The following is a 12,521-nucleotide window of genomic DNA, read 5'->3' as shown; positions in this document are numbered from 1 at the left end:
ATATAGCGCTGGCCAGACCCGAAGGTATCTGAGCGCTTTACAACATTTACGTGTAGAGAAATCGTACACATAGTATAGCAATAACACACATTGACTCATGACGAATCAAGTTCGGGGGCGGGAGGGGGGGGGGGGGGGGGGGGGGAAACACGACACAGGCTAGAGGGAGGGTGAGGTGGAAGCCTTTTTGTCAAAGTGGTAGTGAGCTGCGAAGGGCAAGATTCCGCGATTGTTAGTAGCTATCCATTTGGAAGAGATCAGATGAGGAAGAGGTCTTTGAGGTGGCTTTTGAATTTTAAAAAGGTGGGTGTAGTCCTGATATGTACTGGGATGGAGCTCCAGATTTTGGGCGCATTTCCTGAGAAGGATCTAGACTGGTTTTTTGCTTACGCGTTTTCAGAGGAATGAGGAGTAGTGTTGGTACTCCTGAGGTTCCTCGTCTGACCGGCCTTCTTGATTGGAGGCTAGGTAGGTGGGTTTCCCCATGTGCAGAGCTTTGTGCACGAGACAGGCAGTTCGCACATTTCGATTGGAAGCCATTTTAGCTCTAAGAGCGGGCAAGGTGTGTTAAGCAGGCAAGATGTGTTCGAATTTCTTTACTCCGGTGACCATTCTGGCTGCTGCATTTAGAGTTGATCTGAGGGGCGCTAGGTGAGATTTTGCTGTTCCCGTGAGGGTTGTGTTACCGTAGTCCAGTCTGGACAGCACCAGGGATTGAGTAGCTAGTTTGAGGTCGTTGGGAGGGATGAAGGGTTTTATTTTATGGAGTAGTTTGGAGGTTGAAGAAAGCGCTCTTTGCGGTGTTCTTGATGTGTTTGACCATGTCTAAGTTTGGGTCCAGAGTGATTCCCAGTGATTTTACGGAGTCAGCCAGGGTGATATTGCAGTTGAGAGCATCAATAGCTTTTAGCCATTCTGTGATTTGGGGTGTCTGTTCCTTGTTGGAGATGAGGAGGATTTCGGTCTTGGGTGAGTTTCAGGTGGTTGAGGGACAGCCAGAGTTGAACTTCTCTTACAGTCTTGTTTAGTCTCCGAATGTCACCAATGGAGGAGGTTTCTAGATAGATCTGGGTATCTTCCGCATAGAGGGGGAAGGGGATGTTGGCTTTGAGTATGGTGGTGAGGGGTTCCATGTAGATGTTGAATAGTTGTGGGGAGAGAACTGATCCTTGGGGGAAACCCCTGCTTATGGGGGGTAGGTCAGATGTGACTTTTTGATTTTTATTCTTTGGGTGCGGTTCTGCAGAAAAGAGGTGAACCACTGAGCGACCACCTCATCCGCTCCAACCCTTCCTAGAAGTACCTTAATGAGTAGTTTGTGGTCAAAAGCTGCCGATAAGTCCAGGAGTACCAGTAGACCGCATCAGTCCGTAGGAAGTGGGCAAATCGCTTAATCTACCCATGCCTAACAAAAATGAATGTGTCCCTCTGAAAGGCAACCGGTGTTCATATAATGCGCTCGGATACCTTTGGGTCGAGTTTGCACAATATATTTAAAAAAAAAACACAACAACAACAAAAAAGTAGGAATGAAGAACAATGCCTAAAAAAAAAATATATATATATATATATATATATATATATATATATATATATATATATATATATATATATATATATATATATATATAAACAAAATCAGCTTTATTACCAAATATGAAACTCTTGTGAGGGAGCCATTCAAATCAGAAAATAAGCAGATACCCAGCAATAAATCATAAGAGCACAGTGCACAGAGGGGATATTGGTTGGAAGGGAATTTGAAAAACATTCTCACATATGTAGCATTAAAGCTAAATATAGGGGTATAGTGCTGAGATATATATATGAAGCATAGGCCTAAGCAGCACATTCCACATAAGCGCTAGAACACATTTACGATTATGAAGACAGATTTTTTGCAAAACTAACAAGTGTTACTGTGTACAGGGCAAACCCTAACAACCGCAAATCCATCAAGTTGGCACCACTAATAACCTCAGATGGCTGCGTAAGTGAAATAAGTTTTGTGTAGACAGACCGAGGTGCGGAATCATAAATTGAGACGAAGTAGAAGGTCATTATGTTATTGCAAGTTCCTGTTCAAGGAGGAAGACTCCAACAAAGAAGAAAGCCAAGAACAAAAAGATTAGGCGTCAGTCCCGCCTCAGGCCCTGTAAGGCCCAGCTGTTGTCTCATCCTGAATGTTTCATGCATTTTTGTGGATGGCTTGACTGTGCCCCAGTCTGCACACGACCACACCCACTGTCACAACACTATGCATTATTAACTCTCAGGACGCATAAGACATCAGTGGAAGCATTAACAGTGAAGGCATTAACATTGGTATAGTAGAGGGCAGCTGCCAACCCAATAAGTACCAAAGCATTTTGTTCTAATGCACCCACGCTTGATAGCAATAACTCTGTTGTGATTTCCTGGTCAAGAGTGGATAGTTACAACAAACATTTCTCGGCCGATTCTGGCCCAGTTTTAATACAGATAACACTACACTATGAGAACGTGATCCATTACTGACCCGCTCCGGTCAGCTCCTATCCTTAAAGTTTCAGGGTGATTCGCCAAGCTTTGGAGGGGGGGGGGGGAGGGATAAAATATATATCACACACCAGGCAAAAGCACTTTTCGTAAAAGCAACCACGTGTACATCAAAACAAAGTTTGTATAAGTACCCCACTGTCTCTTAATTTCAAAGTACATCCAGCAAATTTTACTACAGGTTAAAAAGTATTTAACAATAAAATACTCGATTAATACTTTAATAACAGCAACACTCAGTGTAAAATTAGCAGGGAGTCTTATGGGCTTCAAACACCCCTGTGGCTCTTAACTTTAAAGCAGATCTTAAAAAAAATTAGAAACACAGAAAAGTGTAAACAGCCGATGACAATTTTAAAAACAGTAAGGCAATGCGTGCCTGTTTAAATCTAAGCTTTCTTAAAAGCCCCTTCAAGAACACTCTTCTTGGATAGGAGTAGTGTGGACAGAGGACAAAATGCAAGGTGTCCTGTGGAGACCTATTGTCGTAGCCACAGGGTCCTCCAAGTTCTGTGTGTACCGTAAAGCGAGAGGGTACAGCCAATAGATGAAAAATTCAGCCTAAAACGTGGAATTAAAAGTGTTGTGCACGAGTTATAAGAGATAACTATGGTTCCATGCCCTGCGTTGACTAAAATGTGTTCTCCAACCATGGGCTTAAGCTCCCTGTCCTCACGTTGCGTGACAACATTTTAAAAAAACACAGATCTTTGATACGCTCTTTTTCTTGTGATCCCACCTTATCTGGATTGGTAAACAGGTTGACACACCCTAATGTGGAAATGGTGTCCTTTACATATTTTAACCCCAGGATTTTTAGCGCATGATCAAGAGAGACAGTCCTGGATTAGCAGCCTAATAAAACCTGCCTCTTCATTGGACCAGATCCTCACATCAGGGGTTTAACAGTCACCATGTCAGAAATGTAGTTAGACTCCAATTCTACATGAACAATGTGCGCAGGAGTGCTGTGAGGAACCTTCAGCAAGCGCCGGAAATATTTATGCTCTTCAATTTGTAATTTGCTAACCTCCTTCAATCCCCATACCTCACTACCATATAAAACTTTGGAAAGGAAAATGGAATTTTATAACTTTAAAATCGTCCCTGTTGACCAACGGCCTTATCTATTAGCAAAATTATCAATTGCTCCCGTGGATCGTTATCAAACTGAGGAACTTCTCTAATAAATGTTTAAAATTCAGTTTTTCGTCGCATAAAATACCCAAGTATGAGAAGGCCGGTACTTTCCCTAAGGTGTGTGCCTATTGTGTAATTGTGCGGCTTCCTGAACTTCTTCCCAATGTCCATTATGTATGATTTAGTTAGATTAGAGGACAGATCCATCTTATTCATGAAAGTCACAAAACCATCTATTAAAAGCTGCAGGCCCTTTGGGGTGTGTGCAAGGAGTACCCAGTCTGCATAGAGCAGAACAGGGACAGATTTTGTGCCTATCCTCAGTGTTTCTGCTTGTAAGGCTGTCAGGGCAGAGTCGAGACAGTGGATATATAATGTAAACAAGAACGGTGCTCATATACAGCCCTTTCTGACCCCTCTAGAGCAGTTAAAATTGTGTGGTTTTCCCCTCCTGTGTATATCTAACTACTGCCGTGTTATTAGAGTGTAGTGCCATTAGGGTGTTAATTATTGCCAGGTCCACCCCAAGCTTTTCCATGAGTGTCCAGAGTTTACATCGGTTCACTCTGTCAAAGGCTGCAGTGAGGTCCATAAATGCTAAATACAACGACCCTGATTTGACTAATGTATATTTAGAAGTGATTAGATAGCGATTGAGGCATTGATCTGCAGTGGAATTACCAGGTCGGAACCCAAATGGGACATCTGTTATAATTTGGTTGACCTCTGCTCATTCCGACAGCCTGTTTAAAACCACCCGCCCCAGAACCTTCACTGTCACATCAATAAGAGATATGGGGCAATAGGAATGCTGGCTGTTCCCCATCTCCCTTCTTAAAGATTGGAACAATGGTGGCAGTGGACCAGGATGCTACAGCTGCATTTAAAACCCTCACTAAGAGGGTCACCCATACCTCTGTGTTACATCAGATGAGGTCTGGCAGGATCCCATCTGGTCCCGGCAACTTGTTCAGTGAGACCCCCTCAATTCCTGTTCTCACCTCGTCCAGAGAGAAGGTAATGGGGGTCAGCTCTCTGCTCCGGATTTGGGGCTGAAGTTGCTCTGCTCTATAGGGGTGGTTATACAAATCCTCAAAGTGATCCTGCCATTGATCTGGTAAAATGTCCTGGCTTAGCCCTGGTTTATTCGAGTCTTTAAACATGGGTTGTTGATGACCCTCCAGAAACGGGTAGTCATTTAGCTCGGATGCCTCCGTTAACTGCTCCCATTCTTTCGGTTGTAGTCGGGGACCACAATTTCAGTAGGAATAGAGGAACGATGTCCCACCCATGGAACCAGGTCTGCACGGGGACTCGGAGGTGAAGTCCCTCCCACGTTTCCTGGAGGCATATTATATGCAAAGCAGATATAATGGAGCCACTGCTAGTACATAAACTTGCTGGTTAAATCCGCTACATTCCACAAGATTATTTTTTAGATCGCCCACAATACGCCCCTCCGGGAGCCAACTAAAGGGGTAATAGGGGCGATGGTAGCCCTCAATGCTATATGGTCCCAACGGACTTTGATCCCTGCACTTGTTGTGTGTGTGCACATGATGTACCAGTAAAACCAGGCCGTATGTCAGTAGCTCTGCACGAGCCCTCCCTTCTTGAAGTCAATCTGTATAATTCAGGTCCTCAATGGTGCAAATGCTTTTCTTAAAGTCAAGCCCCCCCCCCCCCCCCCCCCGCAAAACATTGGGATGATTTTAAGCTATATGGTGGCCTATAAAAGAAACCCAGTGGTAATGGTTTGATCCCCGATTCTGCTCGGAATAATTGAGGAGGAAATGGGTATCCTGAATTGGTCCACAAGATCCTAAGTATGACAATCACAATGTCTACTGAGAATGCTTTCCTAGCCCTGCCAATCGACGATACCCTCCTGCCCATCAGGGATATGCCTGTGCTCCGTAATATTAAACCCAGCATTTTTACACAGCCAAAGGGTCCCTTATTGATACTGGGCGGTGGACTCATTTGCACTATTAAGTCCTGGTACACCTGCCAAGACCACTGTATAAGGGTAGCTTGCTGGTGGATGGTTTATGACTGGTAAGTCTCGGGTATTGGGGGCAGCTAGAGTAACACCCCCTGCATGGCTGCTGTTGCAATCTGTGGTCCCTTTGGTGACCCCTATGAGGCAACTCAGTGTTATAATAAGCCAGCTGCCCAAGCATCAGTAACCCCGGGGTCATGACCTGTGCCCCAGGCCTTGCTGCACCAGGAGTAATTTGAGCGATCAGAGTATTGGTAGGAGTCTCTGCAGGAGGAAATACCGGGGGAATTACTTGCTGAACCTCCCGACCATTGGGCACTGCGTTTTGCATGGCCTGGGTAGAGGGAGACAATGTGTTGTCAATTTTATCGAGCGTTGCCCTTGTTGCTGCCCGTACTTTGGCAAATTCATTTTTTTTAAAAAAAATCATTCAAAAGGCCAGTCACGGTTTCCACAATTTTTTTGTTTCAAGGGACCCCAAAAATCTTCAAAGTCCTCAGCAGCCTTAAAGTCCAAGCCTACGGTGCCTTCCCCTTTCTTCGCCGGAATTATTTTCTGCTGCTTTCTGTTGTTCCTTCGGGCTGGTGGGCCACTTAGCTCCACACCATGAGTGTCGTCGGCCAGGCCCCATTACTTGGGTTCTGATCAACTGCTGTGGTGGTAAGACTGGTGCCAGGGTTGGAGCCTACTGAAACGTCCACAACCTCATCTTGACATTGGCCTTGTCACAGAGCAACCTCTGCTGGTTATTCAGTCACCTCGGACATGCAACCCTCCATGAACGGCATGGCCGCCACTGCTTCTTCTAAAGAGACACCTCTCAGCCCTGTATCTCTTTGGTAATTGCCCCCGATGCTTTTACCAGAAACGAGTCAATGGCTTCCTTGGTTAAGTCCTGTGGGGAACACGTGTGGGCATCTTTCCTCTTCCCCATGGTGTATTTAAACGATCAGTCTAATAGACCCACCTCCTCAATAAGAGTCAAAGATGCTTCGAGAAGCTTCAGGAGGGGGGTATAGAGGGAGAAAGTACTCATAAGCTGGTTCAATCGTCACTATCCTGCAGTCAGCAGTCACCAGCCCCAGGTTACTTCATTGCCGTTCTGTCTCTTTGCCGAAGTTCAAACAGAAATCTCACCACACCAGCCCAGGTTGATGTAGATGACCTACTGTCCCACTAAGAGTGAGCCCGGCCTTAAACGGCTGTGGACAGACCGCCCGGGCACAGCCGCCCCGCAGTGACTTTATGCGCCTATGGGCACAGAGAACCCATGTCGGCACCTCCTGGCGAGATTGCTCTTGGGGGCTTGAGTCCCCGGTTCAGGCGGCACCGCGGCGATGTGGCTGTGAGGCCTACCATCATACTTGCATGGTTACTGCAGTGGGTGGCGCAATGAGTACTGCAGCCACTGGTGATATACAACTTACTGGCCTTGGGTACACTTTGGGCACCATGTACTAGGGATTTCTAGGCAAGATAAATAAGCCAGTTAGGAATATGCCAGTGTAACCATGCTGAAAGGAGGAGCACAAGCACTTTGCCAAGGTTTAGCAGGGGCAAACTGCACGCAGTTCTATAGCCAGTAAAAACAGGGCCCAGCATTAAGAAATTTGGGGTGGACTCTGTAGAAAAGGCAAATTTACAACACTACCCATCACAATAGTCTCAACAGTAGTACTAGATAATTTCTAACATACCTGTATTTATATCCCCGACAACGGCTTGCTTGTACAGCGCATACACCATTAGCATATCTTCATCTGATGGTTTTGTTTTTAGAAGCTTCACATCTTCAGCAGCTTTATCAAACTCAGCCTTGTGGAGAAACAAAACAAGTCAGTTTTGTGCTTGGATTAATTAGAACAAAAATTTGTTCTGCCAATAGTAGATGCTAGTTAGTTCAATGTGGCTAATTTGACAGCTCACTGGTTAATATTCCTGCTGCAAAGATTTGTGAAAATTGTCCTTCTCTGGCTCCAATGGATATGGACCCAAACAGGGTTTACACTCTATCGTTCTATAAAAGGAGTGCCGAGTTAGGCGACGCATCCATTAGTACACAGCAATATAATCACATCAAGCAATCATAATCAAATTACCCAAATTAATCACTTGGTATGTAAGGATACTAAAGGCCTGCTCACCATTTGCATATACTAAAGAAAGCTGCTACAAGACAAGTCTGGAAGCAACCCATCTCGAGTCATTACAACCCCTCAATGCGGCACTTGCTCCTAGTGCGGGCAAGGGTGCAATATATCGAACACATAGCTTACTAATAGTGGAAGTGGGGGGGGGGGGGGGGGGGGGGGGGGGGGGAGGATTTTCATATCCTTGAAAATAGACAAAGGGTTTTGCAAATGTGTAGGAAAATAAAATAATAATTACTTCCCCCAACTGTGACAGACAGCTGCTATATTTCAGTTTACTGCTGAAGGAAAGGACAAAAGCCGAGAATGAGTGGACTCCTCGCTGATTGTGGCAGCAGGGAATCGTAGTCCCATAACTCAAAGCTCCAGCAGGAAGAGGGCCTGCCTCCTGCCAAGTGCCATAAAGCGCCTTGACAAATCCCGCTGCGCTGGCCGGGCCCATACTGCGCCCATCAGCTCCAAAGCAGGGATACATACCCTTCTTGGCTTTGCGGTGGGGCGCCGTCTGGTACTTCTGGCAAGACCATTTCTATGTTCCAGGTATGAACCCAATTTCCGCTCCTGTCCGCCTTTCTTTTTCAGACTCCTGCTGGGGTGTAATCTGTGGGCTTGGAGGACGGGTTGCATGTAGAGCTTGTGGGCTATCACTGCTTAAGCCTCTTCTCACTTTAGCTCCTGTTTGCTCTTCCTTTCTGCCTACCAGTATCCTGCTTGTCCTCCAGCTGGCTTGGTTCTGAGGAGAGGCTATGGGTGTGTGAGGGGACCTCCGCTGCTTCATTTTTTAAAAAACATTTCACACCCTACTCCATTTTTTCACAGCCTCCCGCTAGGGTGGGACTACATCTGCCAGACTGCCCAAAACTACATCTTCTAGCAGCCAACACAACCAGGAGGGGGCACATCATACTTAAACACTTTTTGCTACCGTGGCTTGTGATGTGCCAGATTCAGCCCCCTGATCTTGCCATTGCTGTGCCCGTCCTAGCCTGGAGGAGGCTGGGCACTGCTCTTGCCTTTCCAGTTGCTGTAGTTTGTTGTGTTGGGAGTGGACAGTGGGCACAGCCCCTAGAATCTATCGCAAGCCTCAGAAGCTGCCACTTCTCGGAGGTTCTTAAGGTACTAGTAAGCTTTGAGTTTGATTACTACACTTTTTGCGTTGCTGGGGGAAGCGTAAAACTCAAGCTCCCGCTAAATTCTATTCCCTGTTCCCTAGATGGTTCATTAAATGCGTAATGGGGGCCTTGATAAGGTAAGAGCATGGGAAACGTCACCACGCTGGCAACTTGACAGAAGGAACTGTCTGGGCCCAATTCTTCGTAGGAATCTGGTTCATAGGTGGTGTGTGACATTGTGCAGGATCCAGCTCAAAGATTAGTTTTACTGCCACCTCCCTCCTCTAGTAACAGTCCTCCTGCCAAGCAGAAAAGGCGCCTGGGTTAAGGAAGCCTGACCCCACCCGTAGCGCCTCAATCTAATCATGCCAGTGAGACCATCGCTCATCTCTGTGGACTGAAGACTCTTTTGAAAAGACTCTAGGACAATCTGAGAGGTGCGATTGAAATTTTGCTTGCACCTAAATGTTCTAGGCTGGGGACAATTGAGGAACTTTAATCTAGGGTTAAGGCAAGGTGCACTACTTCTGTCGTCACTAAGTCTACTATGCACTCGCAGGCGGCTGAGGGATGCCAACACGCCCCACGTCACCCCCTCAAGATTGTAATTCAGTATCTAGTTACATTTGGAATAGGCAGATGGGTGCCCCCTACCCCTCAATTTTGCCCTGTAACCCTTCACAATTTTGCCCACAATATGTGGTTTCTGGGCTCAGGAGGGAGGGTGAATCTAACATCATGGGGGTGGTTTAAGTGTGGTTAGGTCTCAATTCTGTGAGGGGTGTGCAACATCCTTAATCAGGCTGATCTCTCGAATAACCAACTTTGTGTGGCAAACCCTACTGAAAGCATGCATGGGAGAACACAGGGGTGCATAGCAGAGGAGCTGGATGCCCCAATACAGATATGATTAATTTACCCCTCCTGATGTCCTTATGTAGCACTTCTGTAGCAATAATAGCTGGTGTCCTACCGTTACCCCGAGCTCAGTCAAGTCCCCAGTCCAATCACGGAACAACTTTTTGCATTGGCTGCAGTGCAAGTCTATTTTCCCAAACTCTGTTTCTGATCAAATCCTGAGAACACATAGGTTGGGCTGGATCGTCTGTTTAAGAAATCCTATGATGGAGTGGTGTCATCATTAACTTCAGGCAGCCCAGGTTTCCTGGGGAGATTCTTAATAAGTCCTCGTCTGACTCCACCAAAGACGGTGTGGGGGGTGGGGGTGTTTCTGCTTCTACCCTTGGATTTGTTCTATTGTCACCCATCTCAGGCACCTGGTGCTTCTATTGATCCTTTGACACCCCCCCCCACACTACTACTGGCAGTGATTCCTCCCCCCCCCCCCCCACACCTTCAAACAGGTACAGTGCTTTGAACAACTTGCAGGCGGAAGATTGGCTATCAGATGCAGTGGTGGTCCCTTATCCTTTTCGATTTATTGATTTTTTAGCCCCTACTGGTTTATCTCCCTGCCCCATAAACACGTCTTCAGTTTATTCTAATGCTCCCGTTCTATGTACTCCCCCTGTGCTCGGCAACGAGGCATTGACAATGAGCTCTAGTCTCTCTGGCCCAGCCACCCCTTCAGTTCAACCTGGCTATAATGGGTTATGTGGCATTATTTCATGGGAACATTCTTAGGGCTGTGGAATAAGTTAACTGGCTTGCTATCATTTCTACAACTCCCATAATTTGTAGTCCAGAAGCTTGGCGGGTGGACCCTCTGCATGTTGAAGGGTTTCCCTTCCCAGTTACTGAAGCATTACCAAGACCCAAGGTCGCTCTAAAGGTGGTTTACAGGAATTGAATTCAAATTTGCGGCCTGTTGCCATTAGAAGAGCCGTCACATCATCTCCTTATATTCAACCTATGTTACTGTCATTTAAGGGGTAGGCGGGAATTTATTTTTATACTAATGTGCTCGATTCCACTCGCTGCGATTTTATGAACACTCTGGAAGTGGACTTGGATGCGTTCTTGTCATCTGACCCTTCCTGTGCAATCGTATGGTCCAGTGATTTTAATATCCAAAGATGTAGTCATCCGGCAAGATGGGTAGGTGGATTTACCAACTGGGCGGTAAAAGGTGCCTCACATTTCCTACACAGTGCACATGGAAAGGATTTTAACACTATGATCCTCAAATATGATCTTCTGTTGCTGGAAGACTGAAATACTAAACGCAATGTACAGATCCACACTTCTGTGGGGAGGTGTGCACACTCCACAATTGATCACTTCTTAATTAGCTCCACTGTCAATCACTTAGTTTCTAATATCAGGATCAAATTAATTGCAGTAAGCAACCATAATCCAATTGTGTCAGCCATGATTTTTTTATCCTGATTGCCCTATAGCCTCTAACTGCCTATTAAATATTGTCCCCATCAGGCCGAATGGTGTTTGTATTAGATGGTCAGGAGTTAACCCTATGTGCGTACTGTGGAGGTTGTTAGCCATGAACACAAATTAGTTTGATCTTTATTTAGCCCCCCAATGTGGATAATGATGGCTAGGTCTATCCCTTTGAGCTAATTACTAGGGCCCTTACTACCGTTGTGCTGTGCCCCGCTAGGACAGGGCCATTCAACAGACATGGCTGGTTCAATCAAGTGTGTATGCAGCCCTTAAGAAGCATAGGGCTGCTCTCCATTGTGTCCCACATGACTAGTCTGCGAAGGGAAAAGGCCTGATCGGACCTGGGCCAGGCAGCTAAGACTAATGACAACCAGTTTTGGAATACTGTAAAAGCCTAATTTCTGAAAAGCGATTCCATTCCGGAATTATCATGTCTCCCTCCAAACCTGGGTCGATTACTTTGAAAGGATCTTTGCCCCTTTGGTTAATGTGTCAAAGTACACCCACCTGGCTTTAGAGGAAGCAGAAATGGGTTAATTTTCAAAAAGTTGCATACGCCTGAAATTTACCCTGGACGAGGTCCGTGAAACATTGAAAGTTTGTGCCAAAAGTAAAGCTCACAGGCAAGACTGAATTCGAGTTAACCCTTTTATATGTGTGGGTGAGCTATGGGGACCAATTTTAGAATGGAGTCTAATGCAGTGGCAAAGGGCTCAGCAACTTCTACGTGGACCAATTCCATCATTGTCCCCATTTTCAAGAAGGGGGATGGGAAGGGGGGGGCGGGGGGGGGTTGGAACTGGTCTGACTTGAAGTGTTACCGTCCCATCTCCTTCCTGGATTCATCTGCAAAACTCCAGAGCACTGTTTTGCAGAATGGGCGAACAATTCTATCTTGTCAGGCATTCAGTACAGAATCAGAAAGGGACTGAGGACTGCCTAACAATGTGTAAAATATAGAATGGTGAAGCCAGGATACCATCTCCTGTGTTTTGCTGACCTTAGTCATTTTGATCTGGTGGACCATTCAATTCAGTGGCATACTTTGCTCTCGTATGGGGCTCCTGAAAAAATGGTTTGTTTCCTTCCCCGGGTGTATAAGAATCTTGCAACCAAGGTATGATTCAGATCCTAATGTCACCTTTTATAAGTGGTGTAGATAATGCGCTTCGGTCCTTGCAGGCTGAGGAATCAACCATTGCTGGTCGCCCAGTTTCC

The 12,521-nt window shown here is 46.0% G+C and overlaps 1 protein-coding gene across 1 annotated transcript in view; it reads right to left on the bottom strand.

The window, feature by feature from the left end:
* Nucleotides 1-12,521, bottom strand: part of DBI (diazepam binding inhibitor, acyl-CoA binding protein) — a 29,483-nt gene that overhangs the window by 7,389 nt on the left and 9,573 nt on the right. The window contains exon 2 of the mRNA XM_085647484.1: nt 7,378-7,495. Coding sequence (XP_085503610.1) covers nt 7,378-7,495 — 118 coding nt within the window. The remainder of the gene's footprint in view (nt 1-7,377; nt 7,496-12,521) is intronic.

Source organism: Triturus cristatus, chromosome 3_2, assembly GCF_964204655.1.
Source record: "Triturus cristatus chromosome 3_2, aTriCri1.1, whole genome shotgun sequence".
Lineage (NCBI taxonomy): Eukaryota > Metazoa > Chordata > Amphibia > Caudata > Salamandridae > Triturus > Triturus cristatus.
This window is presented reverse-complemented; position numbering and strand designations above follow the sequence as displayed.